We start from the raw sequence: 19,481 nt of genomic DNA, 5'->3' as shown, positions 1-19,481 counted from the left end.
AATAATAGTAATAATAATAATAATTATAAATGTATCACTTAATAAATATAAATTAAAAAACATAAATATAAAATCCTGTAATGAAGCTCTCAGAAATGATGAGAGAAACTGAAGGAGACGTTTACTGTGTTTAAACCACCGCGAGCGACGAACAAAAGCATTAAAAGTTTTTATTAAAACGTCCCAGTGAGTCTCGAGCTTAAGCACCTCGTGTCTAATTAACAGAGTAATTAATTTGATTGATGCTCAGAGTTAGAAATGTAACCTTGCTCTGAGCTTCACTGGGGCGTAACGGGGCTTTAAATATCACACACACACACACACACACACACACACATTTAACAACCATACATTAGAATGTCGACTGCCAGCCAGGCCCAACCGTACACATGCTCTAGTCACTGAAAGGGCACAAATTCCCATAAATACTCTCCAAAACGAAGCTCCTTAATACTGCATGGTTTAGAAACAGGTTTGGACAATAAGAGGAAGAGGATGATAACCACATATAGAGGGTGACAGTAGGATTTACCTTCATGGCTGGTCTCCAGTTCCATCTCGCCGCTGTAGCTGTCATAGCCTCCGTCTGTACGAGCTCGAACCCTGAACACGTAGGTGGTGCCCAGCTTCAACCCGTCCACCGTCATCAGGTTGGATTTGGTCTTCAGTACAGTGTAGTTCTGATCCCGCTGGTTCTAGAAAAGAAATAGTAATAAAACAGGCGTTACACAAAGACCCTGGAGTCGAGAGAGCTAAGGGCCTTGCTCAGGGGCCCAACAGGATTCAAACTAACATCCTTTCGATTGACAGACCAAAGTTCCACCCACTATATAATAATAACATGGAAAAAAACAGTGACCCAAACACAAAGATATAAGAGGACGGAACGCCTCACCTTCTCGTAATAAACGACCTCATATTCCACGATGGCCCCGTTGGTTCTGTCGGGCCCCTGCCATGCCAGCGTCACGCTGTCTTTGCTCCTCCTCTCTTTCAGGATGACGCTCACTGAAAAATAAAGAGACACAAGCAGAACCTACTCAGTTAAGTCCAAAGAGGTCAGGAGAGCATCAGTTGACGTTCCGGTTTGTTCTGAAGCCGGTCACTGGAACCTAGGTCAGGTTCGCCCACAAGAAACCCATCAAATACGTACATCTGAAGGGACGTGCAGTTGTGCTCAGAGGAACCATCAGGCCAGAACTTTTCCCACTGAATTGAAAGCATGATGATTATTATTGACTGTGGTCAGTTTGAATGCAGTTTACTGGGAAGAACCCAGTACTGACCGCCTGCCAATGTGGTTTCTCAGATATCTGTGGGTATAAACAGCTCCAGATCCCTCAGTAATCTTTTTTTTAACCTTTCGGAACATAATTGATAGCAGAATGTTGGTCTCACCGCTCAAGGTTACATACAGGGTGTGGTACAACCTCAAGAATGTGGTTTCAAGCCTCTAAGAGTCTCTAAGTATGACAGTAATGATCGATCATACAGCAGATCGTTCTAGACCAAACGTGTCCGAACTTTTCTTTTTCTCACCTGTCTGACAGGTGGTGATGTTGATGGTCAGTTGCTGTCTGGGACTGAGACCCTGACCGGACACGCCGTTGGCGGCCTCGACGCTGAACGTGTAGTCCGTGTTGGGCAGCAGGCCGGTCACCAGCACCCTGGGCGTCCCGAGGCCGAACTGCCGGGGCGTGAAGTGGACGCCGCCGCCGCACGGGCCACACGCCGCGCCTTCCTGGACGCACTTCCTGCAGTGGACGTTGTAGACGAGGTCGGCGCGGCCGCCGGTGTCCCGCGGCGGGCGCCACTCCAGGGTCACGGACGTGTCGTTCAGGGTGGAGATGGCGTTCTCCGGGGCTGACGGAGGCCCTGGGGAGAGAGAGAGAGAGACGTATGAGTTTCTGGAGTGTGTCTGTGGAGGTTTTGTGCCCATTTAGGTCAGGGCTTTGTACAGGACACACCAGACTGGAACAGGAAAGGGAACTCCCCATGATGTTTGGAGTCATTTAATCATTTAATAAAAAGGATTTAAGTGACTCCACTCAGCTGTTACTAATGGGCGTGGCTGAAACAGCTGAACTGGATCATCAGGAGGGGTGTCCACATACTTTTGGCTATTTATCGATGGCAGCCAATAGGAATACAGACACCAACACAGCACCAGCCGTCAGCCTCGTCCAATCAGATCGCCGATTCATAACGAGGGAACTGAGTGAGAGACAAACGAGTAAATGATGGAGGAGTGAGAGATGGTGTGTGTGTGTGTGTGTGTGTGTCCTCTTATCTCATCAGTAGTCATGGTGTGTCTGTGTCTAAGTGTGTGTGTGTGTGTGTGTGTGTGAGTTTCCTCTTATCAGTAGTCATGCGGTGTATCGGTGTTTGTGTATCTGCATGTATAAATACTGTATGTGTGTGTGTGTGTGTGTATCTGTGTGTATGTGTGTGTGTGTGTGTGTGTGTATCTGTGTGTATGTGTGTCTGTATCGCTCTCTCTATTTTTGTGTGTGTTTTTGTGTGAGTGTGTGTTTGTATCTGTGTGTCTGTGTGTGTGTGTGTATATCTGTGTGTATGTGTGTCTGTATCGCTCTCTCTATTTGTGTGTGTGTGTGTGTGTGTGTGTGTGTGTGAGTGTGTGTCTGTATCAATGTGTCTGTGTGTGTGTGTGAGTGTGTGAGTGCGTGTCTGTATCTATGTGTCTGTGTGTGTGTGTGTGTGTGTGTACAGTGTATCACAAAAGTGAGTACACCCCTCACATTTCTGCAGATATTTAAGTATATCTTTTCATGGGACAACACTGACAAAATGACACTTTGACACAATGAAAAGTAGTCTGTGTGCAGCTTATATAACAGTGTAAATTTATTCTTCCCTCAAAATAACTCAATATACAGCCATTAATGTCTAAACCACCAGCAACAAAAGTGAGTACACCCCTTAGTGAAAGTTCCTGAAGTGTCAATATTTTGTGTGGCCACCATTATTTCCCAGAACTGCCTTAACTCTCCTGGGCATGGAGTTTACCAGAGCTTCACAGGTTGCCACTGGAATGCTTTTCCACTCCTCCATGACGACATCACGGAGCTGGCGGATATTCGAGACTTTGCGCTCCTCCACCTTCCGCTTGAGGATGCCCCAAAGATGTTCTATTGGGTCAAAGTGTCAGTGTTGTCCCATGAAAAGATATACTTAAATATCTGCAGAAATGTGAGGGGTGTACTCACTTTTGTGATACGTATGTGGGTGTACGTATCTGTATTTATGTGTGTTTGTATCACTCTCTATTGTGTGTGTGTGTGTGTGTGTGTTTGTGTATCTGTGTGTTTGTATCACTCTCTTTGTGTGTGTGTGTGTCTGTATCTGTGTGTCTATGTCTGTGTGTCTCTCTATCTGTGTGTGTGTGTGTGTGTGTGTAACTGTGTGTGTGCATCCTCCTATCTCATCAGTAGTCATGGTGTGTCTGTGTGTGTGCATGTGTGTGTATCTGCGTGTACGTGTGTGTGTGTATCTGAGTGTGTGTGTGTCTGTATCTCTCTGTGTGTGTTTCTGTCTGTGTGTATGTGTATCTGTGTGTGTATCTGTGTGTGTGTATTTGTGTGTGTGGGTGTATCTGTATGTGTTTGTGTCTGTGTGTGTGTGTGTCTGTGTGTGTATCTCTGTGTGTTTGTGTGTATATATGTGTGTGTGTGTGTTTCTGACTGTGTGTATGTGTATCTGTGTGTGTTTGTGTCTGTATCTGTGTGTGTGTTTCTGTCTGTGTATTTGTGTGTGTGGGTGTATCTGTGTGTGTTTGAGTCTGTGTGTGTGTATCTCTGTGTGTTTGTGTGTATATATGTGTGTGTGCGTTTCTTTCTGTGTGTATGTGTATTTGTGTGTGTGTATCTGTGTGTGTTTGTGTCTTTATCTCTGTGTGTGTTTCTGTCTGTGTGTATCTGTGTGTGTGGGTGTATCTGTGTGTGTTTGTGTCTGTGTGTGTGTATCTCTGTGTATTTGTGTGTATATATGTGTGTGTGTGTGTTTCTTTCTGTGTGTATGTGTATTTGTGTGTGTGTATCCATGTGTGTTTGTGTCTTTATCTCTGTGTGTGTGTTTCTGTCTGTGTGTATCTGTGTGTGTGGGTGTATCTGTGTGTGTTTGTGTCTGTGTGTGTGTATCTCTGTGTATTTGTGTGTATATATGTGTGTGTGTGTGTTTCTTTCTGTGTGTATGTGTATTTGTGTGTGTGTATCCATGTGTGTTTGTGTCTTTATCTCTGTGTGTGTTTCTGTCTGTGTGTATCTGCATGTATAAATATGTGTGTGGGTATGTGTGTGTTTGTGTGTGTGTATATCCTCTTATCTCATCAGTAGTCATGTTGTGTGTCTGTATCGCTCTGTCTGTGTGTGTGTGTGTCTGTGTGTGTGTGTGTGTGTGTGTGTACCCTCTTATCTCAGCAGGACCCGTGCTGTGTGTGTGTCAGCGCCCTGTTGTTTGATTCATGTCGGAAATGACAGTGATTCGATTAGTGTATTATTGTTGCTTCCTGGCACATGATCTTTTCACACACACACACACACACACACACACACACACACACATACAGCTGTACAACTGCTGAATTCACTGGTTGATTGCAATAAAATGCTGGTGACAGTGATAACGGTCTCGATCCAGTGTTTGTGTGTGTGTGTGTGTGTGTTATTGCTAAAGGTCACTGTTATACGCGTCAGTATGATTGGATACTGTATTAGCCGGTGAGGTGGAGGGCTGTGTCTCAATTCACACGCAAAATCCTACACAGTCTGTAGAATCCATCTCATTCATCATCTAGTTTATTAATCCATCCAAACATCCATCATCACATTTATTAATGCATCCATCCATCCATCCATCCATCATCTAGTTTATTAATCCATTCATCCATCCATCCATCATCTAGTTTATTAATCCATTCATCCATCCATCCATCATCTAGTTTATTAATCCATTCATCCATCCATCCATCATCTAGTTTATTAATCCATTCATCCATCCATCCATCATCTAGTTTATTAATCCATTCATCCATCCATCCATCCATCCATCCATCCATCATCTAGTTTATTAATCCATCCATCCATCCATCATCACATTTATTAATCCATCCATCATCTAGTTTATTAAGCCATCCATCCATCCATCATCAGTTTATTAATCCATCCATCCATCCATCATCAGTTTATTAATCCATCCAAACATCCATCATCACATTTATTAATCCATCCATCCATCCATCATCTAGTTTATTGATCCATTCATCCATCCATCCATCCATCCATCATCTAGTTTATTAATCCATCCATTCATCCATCCATCCATCATCACATTTATTTATCCATCCATAATCTAGTTTATTAAGCCATCCATCCATCCATCCATCATCAGTTTATTAATCCATCCATCCATCATCTAGTTTATTAATCCATCCATCCATCCATCATCTAGTTTATTAATCCATCCATCCATCATCTAGTTTATTAATCCATCCATCCATCCATAATCTAGTTTATTAATCCATCCATCATCTAGTTTATTAATCATCCATCCATCCATCATCTAGTTTATTAATCCATCCATCCATCCATCCATCCATAATCTAGTTTATTAATCCATCCATCATCTAGTTTATTAATCCATCCATCCATCCATCCATCCATAATCTAGTTTATTAATCCATCCATCATCTAGTTTATTAATCCATCCATCCATCCATCCATAATCTAGTTTATTAATCCATCCATCCATCCATCTATCCATCCATAATCTAGTTTATTAATCCATCCATCCATCCATCATCTAGTTTATTAATCCATCCATCCATCATCTTATCCAGCCATCCATCATCCATCTAGTTTATTAATCCATCCATCCATCCATCATCTAGTTTATTAATCCCTCATCCATCCATCCATCATCTAGTTCATTAATCCATCATCCATCCATCCATCATCTAGTTTATTATTCCATCCATCCATCCATCCATCGTCTAGTTCATTAATCCATCATCCATCCATCCATCATCTAGTTTATTAATCCATCCATCCATCCACCCATCATCTAGTTTAATAATCCATCATCCATCCATCCATCATCTAGTTTATTCATCCATTCATCCATCTATCTATCCATCCATCCATCCATCATCTAGTTTATTAATCCATCCATCCATCCATCATTTAGTTTATTAATCCATCCATCCATCATCTCATCCATCCATCCATCCATCCATCCATCCATCCATCATCTAGTTTATTAATCCATCCATCCATCCATCATCTAGTTTATTAATCCATCCATCCATCATCTCATCCATCCATCCATCCATCATCTAGTTTATTAATCCATCATCCATCCATCCATCATCTAGTTTATTAATCCATCCATCCATCCACCCATCATCTAGTTTAATAATCCATCATCCATCCATCCATCATCTAATTTATTAATCCATCCATCCATCATCTCATCCATCCATCCATCCATCATCTAGTTTATTAATCCATCCATCCATCCATCCATCCATCCATCCATCATCTAGTTTATTAATCCATCCATCATCTCATCCATCCATCCATCATCTAGTTTATTAATCCATCTATCCATCCATCCATCCATCCATCCATCCATCCATCATCTAGTTTATTAATCCATCCATCATCTCATCCAGCCATCCATCATCTAGTTTATTAATCCATCTATCCATCCATCCATCATCTTATTTATCCATCCATCATCTGATTTATCCATCCATCCATTATCTACTTTAGTAATCCATCTATTCATCCATCATCTAGTTTATCCATCCATTCATCCATCATCTCATCCATCATGTCATCCATCATCTCATCCATCATCTAGTTTATTAATCCATCCATCCATCCATCCATCCATCTACTCACGGGTGCAGGCGGTGGACGGAGGGTCGGTGTGGGTGCGGTAGTAGCCCTTGTCGCAGGTACACTCCGTCGCCTGTTCCTGCGCTGAGTAGCTGTGTGGAGGACACTTGGTGCAGTAGGCGTCCTTGGTCGACGTCCTGAAGGTTCCCGGTCTACAAGCTGAAACAAAAGCAAACGTTCTGAATGAGGAGGAAAACCCACACAGACACGGGGAGAACATGCCAACTCCACACAGAAAGGACCCTGGGAATCAAACCCAGGACCTTCTCGCTGTGAGGCGACAGTGCTTAATTTACAATCCTCCACCTGGGTTCGGTACCAGAGTCGCCCCGGCTGTCCCACTTTCTCTAAACCTCGGGGGATCGGCGCTCAGGTTCGCTACGCCAAACTCGCTTCCTCCCTCGGATACAAACGAGCGCTATTCGCTCATGAAGCGCTGCGTCTCGCTAGTCTTGCTAGCAGGCACGTACGGCACGGTATGCAAATCCAGCGATGCGGAGCAATGCTAATGAATTGAGGTGCAGAATTTATTTGATTGCACCGGGTGTGCGGCCGTGTGTGTGTGTGTGAAGGCATGTGTGTGTGTGTGTGTGCAGGCATGTGTGTGTGTGTGTGTGTGCAGGCATGTGTGTGTGAAGGCATGTGTGTGTGTGTGTGTGTGCAGGCATGTGTGTGTGTGTGTGTGTGTGTGTGTGTGCGGGGTCGTAAATCCAGGCCGCCGTTAAGCCGCTCACACACCAGGAGAGCAAATGAGACAATCTCGGCCGGGTCAGGTCGCCAAACGCAATCGAACCGATGGATCAATGTGATGATGAATCCGCCCTCGGCGTGAAGGTCACGGATTTAATCAAGGACCCGACTCGTAAATCCGGGCGCGGGCGCGGGCAGCGCCAGTTTACTGCGCGCTGGTGTTTTTATATCACGCGTCCGTGCATCTCGTACCGCCGGACGCTTGGATGTTGGACTTGATTTTTGCACGATTCGTTTACTAAGAATTCCTGAGAGACGCGTTTGCTCTTCTGGAGTGTGTCTGTGGGAATTTGTGCCATTTCAGTCCAAAGAGCAGCTGATGTTGGACAAAGAGGCCTGGCTAGTAATTTCCATTCCAGTTAATTCCACACGTTTAATAGAGTTAAAACAGGCCTTACAGCAACTGGTCAAATGCACATGTTGAGTACACCAAGAGAACGGTACCGGCCTAAATGCTTGACCCGTACAGTAGCACAAGTTCCTTTAGCACAGGTTCTAGTAGACCAGTATGTTTTATGTGCTGCAAATGAACACGTTATAATATTCGGGGTCTGAAGATACAGAAAAAGAGGATGGATGCATGTGGAGTACACCAAGAGAACGATACCGACCCATACAGTAGCACAAGTTCCTTTAGCACAGGTTCTAGTAGACCAGTATGTTTTATGTGCTGCAAATGAACATATTATGAATCTGGGTCTGAAGATACAGAAAAAGTGGCTGGATGCACATGTGGAATACACCAAGAGAACAGTACAGGCCTAAATGCTTGACCCATACAGTACGAGGTCCAGAGTCTCTGTAGTTCCAGTATGTAGACAACAGTAAACTCAAGGATTCAGGGTTCGCATACAGATATGATTGGCTACATCTGGTGGAAAGGAGGATGGTCGAGGCTCCGCGATGGATTGGCGTCGAGTCCGGTGTGCGCCCAGTGATTCCACTTAAGCAGGACCCACCACAACCCTGACCAGGATGAAACAGGTACTGATAATATATATAAATGCTGTAAATAGGTGGTTGTGCTTGGGTGATTTAGGATTCTAATGACCGGCGGTGCTATCAGCCGATAAGGCGTCAACACACACATGAGCAGTGATTCCAGCGAAGCAGGACCCACCGTGACCCTGACCAGGATAAAGCGGCGATAAAGCATGAAGATGAACTCGTATCGACGAACATATTCTCCAGGGACTCGGCGTGAGTGCTGCAGAATCGATTTTCAGTCTGGACCTGGATTTTAGCGAAGCCTGCTGGAACCGTGTGTGTGTGAGTGTGTGTGTGAGTGTGTGTGTGAGTGTGTGTGTGTGCACTGGTATTCATCACATTGAGGGGACATGAATCTGTTTACACAGTCACGTCGTGGGGACCTCTTGCAGTGTGGGGACCTAAAGTCTAGTCCCCATAAAGGAAACCTATTTTAAATGGATACAGGAGGCCTACTAATGGTGCCTGTGTGGTTTTTAGCATTGGCTCAAAACGCATGTTTTTCGGTGAATGTGTGAGTGTGTGGGTTGTGCTCAGTTGCGCCCCCTTTTTTTTATAGCCGGAATCACACACACACACGGATTCCAAATAAGGTTGGGAACCACCCACTTCCTGGTCCCCATTAGGAACGATTTCAGACATTTTCAGTGTTAAAGATGGATATTCACACAGTGGACAAAAAAAGAAGATTATATGCAGGAGAAACCAGCTAAGAAGCTAAGAACTTATATAGAGGACCAAAAATGAAACACAAGGTAAGCATATTTGCATGTCAAACCAGTATAACAATTGTTCAACCGTCAAATTATGTTAATTAGTTCTGTTAGTGAATAGTTATTTGTTCTTTAATACCAGTTCTTCTCCTTCTCCAGCCATAACATTAAAACCTGACCTGTCCTGCTATTAAAGAACATGTAAATGTATTAAAGAACAGCATGAAAGGGGGTAACAAAGCATGTAGAGAAACAGATAAACTACAGTCAGTAATTGTAGAACTACAAAGTGCTTCTATATGGTAAGTGGAGCTGATAAAATGGACAGTGAGTGTAGAAACAAGGAGGTGGTTTTAATGTTATGGCTGATCGGTGTAAATGAGTGCAAATAAAGCTTCTTGTTTATAATTGGGCTGTGACAGTGCAGTGGTTAAATAACAATGACTGCGTGTTTTTAGATATATTTAGATATTTATATTAATTTTCCATTAAATAAATTTAAAAATGACAACAAATTTTTGGTAACTTAAAAAGACAGAAAACTGTTAGTTTGAAATGTCTGTGTGCGGCTGCAGTCTCCATTGGGGCCTTTAATTTGAAACAGGTGTAGCATTACTTCACTAATGAACCTGGTTTTCAGTCTCTGTTCTGTGGGTAGAAGTAGAACTCGGAGCTTTAACTGTAAGGCAAGTTTGTTACAAAATGAAATTAAATGCTTAAATGTTTGGGCAGGAAAAGTGAAAGCAGGCATTCTTACGCGTATTACTGCCAGGCAGAGAAAAAAACTTTAGTATGTCGTTTTAACAAGGACATTATAAATGATTTCGTTACAACATGTGTTCTACAGCGAGTGTTAGTAGCTTATGTTTATTTGTACAAAACTAATCTGTGTGTATTGTGTTGGTTTCTAGCGCGTTTCAGTGTGTTCAGGTGTAGTTTACAGAACAGGTTGTTTGGTGCGCGTCTGCAGACGCGTCTCTAAGTCCAGTGTGATGCGCTAATAAGTAAAGATAAGTTTTATACCCACAAACCTAATAAACAACATGAACATGATCGAATGGACTTTAAGATAACATTTAACCTTTTTGGCCAGACTCTGAACAAGAGTGTATCTGCAGATGCACACTATATACAAACAGATTTGTACTGTACTGTATAATTAATGCAAAACCCTAATAAATAACACATATAAATAATATATTATTATAATTTTAGTTTTTGTCCCTTTTTCTTGCATTGTTGCTTAATTGCACCTCATATTTTAAAAAACTTTTTATATGCATATTATATGCATAAGGCATATAATAATAACTTTAAAGACCTAGACTTAATCCAGTACAATAATTGTTTTGTTTTTTTCTGCAGTTTGAAATGAATGTGAAGACTGCTCATGGAGAACACGAGTATGTTGCACAATACATGGTGTACAGACTGGCTCATATTGCAGGATAAGAATAAAAATTAAAATGCTTAAAGAACCAAAATACCAAATGCATTAAGTCTAATTATCTATGAAAATATGTTTACAGGTGGCTACAAAAGCACCCAGTGATATAAATGTAGAAGATATCAGCAAGTCCTGCCATTTAAAAGTTCATATGCAGAAGCACAACGGAAAAAACTGACCAACAGGTACATTGACCAGTCAGGCATTCTGTTAAAAGTTGTCATAAAGTGTTTAATTTGTGTGATTACTTAAGGGAGCCCAATAAAAATAAATATTTAAAATTTGTACAGACGCCCAGCATTGCAGCTAGAGCCGTGGTGGAGGACGACTCCCAATCCTCTGTCCTGTCCAAGACTCTAAGATCCAAGATGAATGATGCTTCTGTTTTAAACAGCACTCCTCTACAGGTACATGCACATCCACATCATCACTTTAAGTTAAAACTACAGGCTCTCTTTTGTCATATATTTTAGTATTTTGGGGTTTTAATTAATTAAAAGAATGTAATAAGTTAATTGTGATGATAATCTAGTAAGAATAATTGTTTATTGTGATGTATCTACAAGGTAGGTTCTAGGGGAACATATAGGGCAGATTTGAACTTTCACAGGGATTTTTGTCTTGTATAATTATCACTTTATTCTGAACACTTACGGCGTCCCCACAACACACCTTCAGTTAGTTTCTGAGTACAAACTGTGTGTAGAAACTGACTTGGTCCCCACAATGACTGTAACATTGTGTGTGTGAAAGGTCCCCGCAAAGCCTGTTTTATTTAATATGTGTGAACACAGACTGCTTGACTGGGCAAAAGATAATTTTTTTATTATTATAAAATTATTTTCTAAAGTCTGGTGCATGTTTTTTGATATAGTTATTTTAAATTGTGTTTACAGACACCCAGCATTGCAGCTAGAGCCGTGGTGGAGGACGACTCCCAATCCTCTATCCTGTCCAAGACTCAGATGGATGATGCTTCTGTTTCAAACAGCACTCCTCAACAGGTACATGCATGTCCACTACTTGACTTTTAGTTTTACAGCCTCTCTTTTGTCATATATTTTAGTATTTTGGGTTTTTAGTCAGTAAAAAGAATGTAATAAGTTAATTGTGATGTAAATCTAGCAAGAATAATTGTTTATTTTGATGTATCTACAAGGTAAGTTCTAGTGGAACATTTAGGGCAGATTTTAACTTTCACAGGGATTTTTGTCTTGTATAATTATCACTTTATTCTGAACACTTACGACGTCCCCACAACACACCTTCAGTTAGTGTATGAGTAGAAACTGTGTGTAGAAACTGAACTAAACTGGTCCCCACAATGACTGTAACATTGTGTGTGTGAAAGGTCCCCACAAGGAATGGTAACATTGTGTGTGTGAAAGGTCCTTTCACACACACACACACACACACAATGTTACAGTCATTGTGGGGACCTGTTACATACACGCACAATGTTATAGTTACTTGTGGGGACCTTTCACACACACAATGTAATAGTCACTTGTGGGGACCTTTCACACACACAATGTTATAGTCATTGTGGGGACCAGTTTAGTTCAGTTTCTACACACAGTTTCTACTCATACACTAACTGAAGGTGTGTTGTGGGGACGCCGTAAGTGTTCAGAATAAAATGATAATTATCCAAGAAAAAAATCACTGTGAAAGTTAAAATCTGCCCTATATGTTCCCCTTGAACTTACCTTGTAGATACATCACAATAAACAATTATTCTTGCTAGATTATCATCACAATTAACTTATTACATTCTTTTAAATAACTAAAAACCCAAAATACAAAAACATGACAAAAAAGTACTTGTGTATTTGAGATCATCAAACATACAGTGGGGCCAAAAAGTATTTAGTCAGCCACTGATTGTGCAGGTTCTCCTACTTAGAAAGATGAGAGAGGTCTGTAATTTTCATCATAGCTACACTTCAACTATGAGAGACAAAATTAGAAAAAAAAATCCAGGAAATCACATTGTAGGATTTTTAAAGAATTTATTCGTAAATTATGGTGGAAAATAAGTATTTGGTCAATAACAAACAAGCAAGATTTCTGGCTCTCACAGACCTGTAACTTCTTCTTTAAGAAGCTCTTCTGTCCTCCACTCGTTACCTGTATTAATGGCACCTGTTTGACCTCGTTATCTGTATAAAAGACACCTGTCCACAGCCTCAAACAGTCAGACTCCAAACTCAACCATGGCCAAGACCAAAGAGCTGTCGAAGGACACCAGGAAGAAAATTGTAGACCTGCACCAGGCTGGGAAGAGTGAATCTACAATAGGCAAGCAGGTTGGTGTGAATAAATCAACTGTGGGAGCAACTGTAAGAAAATGGAAGACATACAAGACCATTGATAATCTCCCTCGATCCCGTGAAGTCAAAATGATCATGAGAACGGTGAGCAAAAATCCCAGAACTACACGGAGGGACCTGATGAATGACCTGCAGAGAGCTGGGACCAAAGTAACAAAGGCTACCATCAGTAACACACTACGCCGAGAGGGACTCAAATCCTGCAGTGCCAGGCGTGTCCCCCTGCTTAAGCCAGTACATGTCCAGACCCGTCTGAAGTTTGCCAGAGAGCATATGGATGATCCAGAAGAGGATTGGGAGAATATCATGTGGTCAGATGAAACCAAAATGGAACTTTTTGGTAAAAACTCAACTCGTCGTGTTTGGAGGAAGAAGAATGCTGAGTTGCATCCCAAGAACACCATACCTACTGTGAAGCATGGGGGTGGAAACATCGTGCTTTGGGGCTGTTTTTCTGCAAAGGGGACAGGACGACTGATCCGTGTTAAGGGAAGAATGAACGGGGCCATGTATCGTGAGATTTTAAGCCAAAACCTCCTTCCATCAGTGAGAGCATTGAAGATGGAACATGGCTGGGTCTTCCAGCATGACAATGATCCCAAACACACCGCTCGGGCAACGAAGGAGTGGCTCCGTAAAAAGCATTTCAAGGTCCTGGAGTGGCCTAGCCAGTCTCCAGACCTCAACCCCATAGAAAATGTGTGGAGTCCGTGTTGCCCAGCGACAGCCCCAAAACATCACTGCTCTAGAGGAGATCTGCATGGAGGAATGGGCCAAACTACCAGCTACAGTGTGTGCAAACCTGGTGAAGACTTACAGGAAACGTTTGACCTCTGTCATTGCCAACAAAGGTTATGTTACAAAGTATTGAGTTGAACTTTTGTTATTGACCAAATACTTATTTTCCACCATAATTTACAAATAAATTCTTAAAAAATCCTACAATGTGATTTCCTGGATTTTTTTTTTCATTTTGTCTCTCATAGTTGAAGTGTAGCTATGATGAAAATTACAGACCTCTCTCATTTGTCTAAGTAGGAGAACCTGCGCAATCAGTGGCTGACTAAATACTTTTTGGCCCCACTGTATATGTAAATTTACTGATAAATTAAGTTTTAAATTTAGGATTAAGTATTAAAGTTTTTCTTATTATGATTTCTTGTTTTGTAAATGAAAGACACAAATCTTGACAATTCCAGTGAGCTATTTGATTCTTCATCAGAAAGTGCAGATGATTACATACCTGATACGACTTGTGATAGTGACATTGACACTAGCCTTAAACCAAACCAAAAAACAAAGCACAATACACTGGATGTCTCTGGCTCAGAGAGTTCCACTGTCTGTGACTCCACAACATCAGACAAAATGACCTTTGACGGGCACAGCTTTACACCTGAAGCCACTGGAGCAGAAGAAGAACTTGGTTCAAGTAAGAACATAAATGATCTAATAGTTGTTAGCGCAAGTCAAAAAAGTGGTGGACGAAGAGTGTACAACAAAAAACATTACTGCTTGTATTGCTCTAAGCCGTATGCCAAGATGGCAAGGCACCTCGAACATGTGCATGAAAATGAACCCGATGTGGCCAAAGCTCTTAAGCTTTCCAAAGGGTTTCAGGGAGAGGAAGAAACAGCTAGATTATATTCACAACAGAGGACACTACGCTCACAATGCTGCAGTTATGGAGTCAGGACAGGGGAAACTTGATGTTGGGCAGCACTTGTTAAACAAAAGGGGAAATTAGACAAGAATCAACAGTATGTGAGAGAGCAGATGCGAGAAATGGGAAGGCTGGTTCACAATGCCAGAAAAGTCACCACCTTAAAGAAAATGGAAGATCTTATGAATCCAAAAAATTACATGGAGACAGTCAAAGCTGTCAAGTTGACATGTGGGTATGACGGTGAAACAAACAAGTTTTTGACCCCATCACTAGCAAACAAACTTGGAAATATCCTGATTAAAGTAAGCAAACTTTTAAAAGCTCAAGGTTTCATCTCAAACAACCAACATCTTGTGAAGAATGCCAGTGAGTTGTAAGACATCCATCGGGAAAAGTAGAATGAGCTAATATCAGCCACGGCATTGAGGAACATAAGGTAAGCAAAGTGGAACGTACCGACTCTCATGCCTTTTACTGAAGACATCCAAAAAATGCATGCATATCTCAGTCAAGTACAAGATGAGTGGTACATTTCACTCTCGGAAAGTCCCTCTGCAAAAGCCTGGATGGAGCTGAATAAGGTGTGCCTGGCTCAGGTTATTCTCTTCTCAGGGAAGGAGAAGTTGCCAGCATGCTCTTATCTGCATTTTTATCAAGAGACACTTCTGATCACCATGAGGATGTGGACTGGGCACTGTCTGAAGAGGAAAAAAAGCTCTGCAGACACTTCTCAAGGATTGTCGTCGGGGGGAAACGTGGTCGCCCAGTTCCAATTCTTCTGACTCCAAAAATGTTTTGTGCATTAGAGATCCTTGTTAATAGACAATGGTTATATGTTTGCAAGACCAGAAGCTATGACACATTTCAGAGGATCAGACCGTCTCTGTGGCTTTGCAAAGGTGTGTGGTGCAAAGAGTCCCACTGACATCTACCAAACTGAGAAAGCATGCTGCAACCCTTTCAACTGTGCTAAACATGATAGACACAGAAATGGACCAGCTTGCCAATTTTCTTGGACATGACATAAGAATCCATCGTGAGTTCTATCGACTGCCTGAGAAGACCCTACAGCTCGCCAAGATCAGCAAAGTTTTTCAATGCCGTGGCTGATATCAGCTCATTCTACTTTTCCCGATGGATGTCTTGAAACTCACTGGCATTCTTCACAAGATGTTGGTTGTTTGAGATGAAACCTTGAGCTTTTAAAAGTTTGCTTACTTTAACCAGGATATTTCCAAGTTTGTTTGCTAATGATGGGGTCAAAAACTTGTTTGTTTCACTGTCATACCCACATGTCAACTTGACAGCTTTGACTCTCTCCATGTAATTTTTTGGATTCATAAGGTCTTCCATTTTTTTTAAGGTGGTGACTTTTCTGGCATTGTGAACCAGCCTTCCCATTTCTCGCATCTGCTCTCACACATACTGTTAAAAGTATGTGAAGTCATTTCCCAATGTTTCTTTACATGGTTGTGTAAAGGGCACAAGTTTCCCCTGTCCTGACTCCATAACTGCAGCATTGTGAGTGTAGTTTCCTCTGTTGAGAATATAATCTAGCTGTTTCTTCCTCTCCCTGAAACCCTTTGGAAAGCTGTGCCTGTCAGAGGTCATTTTGTCTGATGATGTCGAGTCACAGACAGTGGAACTCACTGAGCCAGAGACATCCAGTGTATATCAAAAGATCAGCAAAGTTCTAATGGCTCTTGAGCAAGGAAGATTAGCTGAGTTTCATGGCAAGAACTTGGATAAAATTGGGCTAGATCCTGATGGTATATTATTTTATTTTACTTTTTGTATTTGGTTTTTGCTTTCTTGCTTTTGTTGAAGTCCCAGTGAATAAAGGGTTTAAGTACTGTTTGATTACTTAGCTAACTAATGCCTGTGTGTATTCTACAGACTGACTGTAAGTGAGGGGGATAAATTGTCGTCATTATAGTGTGTTTTTATAGAATGTAAATATTATTAGGGGGCATATGGGCTTGGGACTGGGACTTCTGTGTGGGAAGCCACAGTGTTGTTAAAAATATAACTCATGGTGTAACCTAATCAAACAGTGTAACACAGTGTCAGTCTTACTTACAAGAAACAGACCCACTTTGAAACATTAAACACTAAAGCCAGTAGCCTGCTCAGGTAGGACAATTGCAGACAAATTAAAGCAGGAAAAATGGTCAGGGTCAGAGCATCTCCAAAACAGCAGGTTTGGGGTGTAACAGTATGCAGTGGTTAGTACTTGAGTCTGGTCCATGGTAGACCATGGAGTGTTCATGGTAGAATCAAGTAATTTCGAGGGTTTACTTTCTTACTGTACTCTTGTAAAAAGGTGGTGGGATGTATTAAGCCGCAGTCAAAGTCAGTTCTCGAAGGTGATGTTTTGGCAGCAGGAAAAATGGGCAACAGTAAGGAACTGTGTGACTTTGACAAGGACCAAATTGTGATGTCTGTGATGCATCTCCAAAACAGCAGGTCTTGTGGGTTGTTCCCAGTAAACAGTGGTTAGTACCTACCAAAAATGGTCCACAGTAGGCTTGGTGTCAGGGTCATGTGCACCCAAGGCTCATTGGTCTTGTGTAGTTTATGTTTCGATGGGTCAGAGCTATACAGGTGTCACTAGTGGGACTTACATAATATTAGGCGGGTTTTAATTTTATGGCTGATCTGTGTATTTATAGCTATTATGAGAATTTGATCCTAATAATCTTTGTCTATGGCAGAATGGACAAACAGTGCAAAGGTAAAACTGCCCATAAGAAGAAAACACCTTGGCTGCAGACAGAGGTGCAGGCGGTGGAATGGCACACGAATCGCTTCATCACATCTTGTATCGTACCAGCACAGCGAGACTGTGAGAAGTGTTTAAGGGCTGAACCAGAAGCTCCTAAGAACCGTGACTGGCAAAATCTGAAATTCTATGTTTATAATCGTATTACGGCCTACAAAAGAAAATTGCAATACAGATAGTTTAAAGATCATTGAGTCTCTGGTATGGCAGTTTTTGTTTACATTCACATGTTCTGATATTGCAGTTTTTGTTTGCATTCACATGTCTCAGCAAGACACACACATGCATACGTCATAAAGGTCTACTGAACAGAAATAGAATTATTTGCTATTTTTTAAAAAGCATTTGAACATTTTGCAATATATTGATTTTCTTTGAACTGTCAATAATACACTATATTGCCAAAAGTATTCGCTCGCCTGCCTTCACACGCATATGAACTTGAGTTCATCCTGAAAAACTTACCATATACAGTGGGGGAAATAAGTATTTGATCCCCTGCTGATTTTGTAAGTTTACCCCCTTACAAAGACTTGAACAGTCTATAATTTTTATGGAAGGTTTATTTTAACAGAGAGAGACAGAATATCAAAAAAAAAAAAAAAAATAAGTATTTGATCCCCTACCAACCAGCAAGAATTCTGACCCCCACAGACCGGTTATGTGCCCATGAGGCGCACAAATTAGTCCTGTCCCTATATAAAAGACTCCTGTCACAGAATCAGTTTCTTCTGTTCAAATCTCTCGACCCCCATGGGCAAGACCAAAGAGCTATCAAAGGACGTCAGGGACAAGATTGTAGACCTGCACACGGCTGGAATGGGCTACAAGACCATCAGCAAGAAGCTTGGTGAGAAAGAGACCACTGTTGGTGCGATCATTCGAAAATGGAAGAAATACAAGATCACAGTCAATCGCCCTCGCTCTGGAGCGCCATGCAAGATCTCACCTGGTGGGGTAAGAATGATTCTGAGAAAGGTGAGGTCAGTCCAGAATTACACGGGAGGAGCTTGTCAATGATCTCAAGGGAGCTGGGAGCAGAGAAATGCTGGATATGACCCCAAGAACACCATCCCCACCGGGCATTTCTCTGCCTCCAAACACGGCGAGTGGAGTTGATGCCAAAGAGCTCAATTTTGGTCTCATCTGACCATATCACATTCTCCCAAGCTTTCTCTGAATCATTCAGGTGTTCATTGGCAAACTTCAGACGGACCTGTACATGAGCCTTCTTGAGCAGAGGGACTTTGCGGGCACTGCAGGATCTCAATCCATTACGGCGAAGTGTGTTACTAATGGTTTTCTTGGTGACTGTGCTCCCAGCTCCCTTGAGATCATTGACAAGCTCCTCCCATGTAATTCTGGACTGACCTCACCTTTCTCAGAATCATTCTTACCCCACCAGGTGAGATCTTGCATGGAGCTCCAGAGCGAGGGCGATTGACTGTGATCTTGTATTTCTTCCATTTTCAAATTATCGCACCAACAGTGGTCTCTTTCTCACCAAGCTTCTTGCTGATGGTCTTGTAGCCCATTCCAGCCTTGTGCAGGTCTACAATCTTGTCCCTGACGTCCTTTGATAGCTCTTTGGTCTTGCCCATGGTGGTGGAGAGATTTGAACAGAAGAAACTGATTCTGTGACAGGAGTCTTATACAGGGACAGGACTAATTTGTGTGCCTCATGGGCACATAACCGGTCTGTGGGGGTCAGAATTCTTGCTGGTTGGTAGGGGATCAAACACTTATTTCACTTAATTAAATACAAATTAATTTATAACTTTTATTTAATGTTTTTTTTCTGTATTTTTTGTTGATATTCTGTCTCTCTCTGTTAAAATAAACCTTCCATAAAAAATATAGACTGTTCAAATCTTTGTAAGGGGGTA

At 41.8% G+C, this 19,481-nt stretch overlaps 1 protein-coding gene and 1 long non-coding RNA gene across 5 annotated transcripts in view; one reads left to right on the top strand and one right to left on the bottom strand.

The window, feature by feature from the left end:
- epha4b (eph receptor A4b) overlaps positions 1-19,481 on the bottom strand; it is an 87,783-nt gene that overhangs the window by 27,890 nt on the left and 40,412 nt on the right. For both annotated transcript variants that reach the window (XM_062993796.1, XM_062993797.1), the window contains exons 4-7: positions 6,921-7,076; positions 1,540-1,875; positions 896-1,008; positions 533-695 (exon numbers count right to left, since the gene is read on the bottom strand). In XM_062993796.1, coding sequence (XP_062849866.1) covers positions 533-695; positions 896-1,008; positions 1,540-1,875; positions 6,921-7,076 — 768 coding nt within the window. The remainder of the gene's footprint in view (positions 1-532; positions 696-895; positions 1,009-1,539; positions 1,876-6,920; positions 7,077-19,481) is intronic.
- LOC134312115 (uncharacterized) lies at positions 9,392-17,785 on the top strand. Of its 3 annotated transcripts, none has more exons than XR_010011501.1 (6): positions 9,392-9,409; positions 10,733-10,770; positions 10,897-10,999; positions 11,105-11,221; positions 11,711-11,818; positions 17,528-17,785. It is a non-coding gene; the product is annotated as an uncharacterized LOC134312115 (long non-coding RNA). The 3 variants fall into 3 exon arrangements; XR_010011499.1 differs by lacking the exon at positions 9,392-9,409 and adding an exon at positions 9,979-10,048; XR_010011500.1 differs by lacking the exon at positions 9,392-9,409 and adding an exon at positions 10,201-10,219.

The sequence above is a fragment of the Trichomycterus rosablanca genome, chromosome 4 (assembly GCF_030014385.1).
Source record: "Trichomycterus rosablanca isolate fTriRos1 chromosome 4, fTriRos1.hap1, whole genome shotgun sequence".
NCBI classification, from domain to species: Eukaryota; Metazoa; Chordata; class Actinopteri; order Siluriformes; family Trichomycteridae; genus Trichomycterus; species Trichomycterus rosablanca.
Note: the sequence above shows the minus strand (reverse complement) of the source record. Positions and strands in the feature narration are given on the sequence as shown.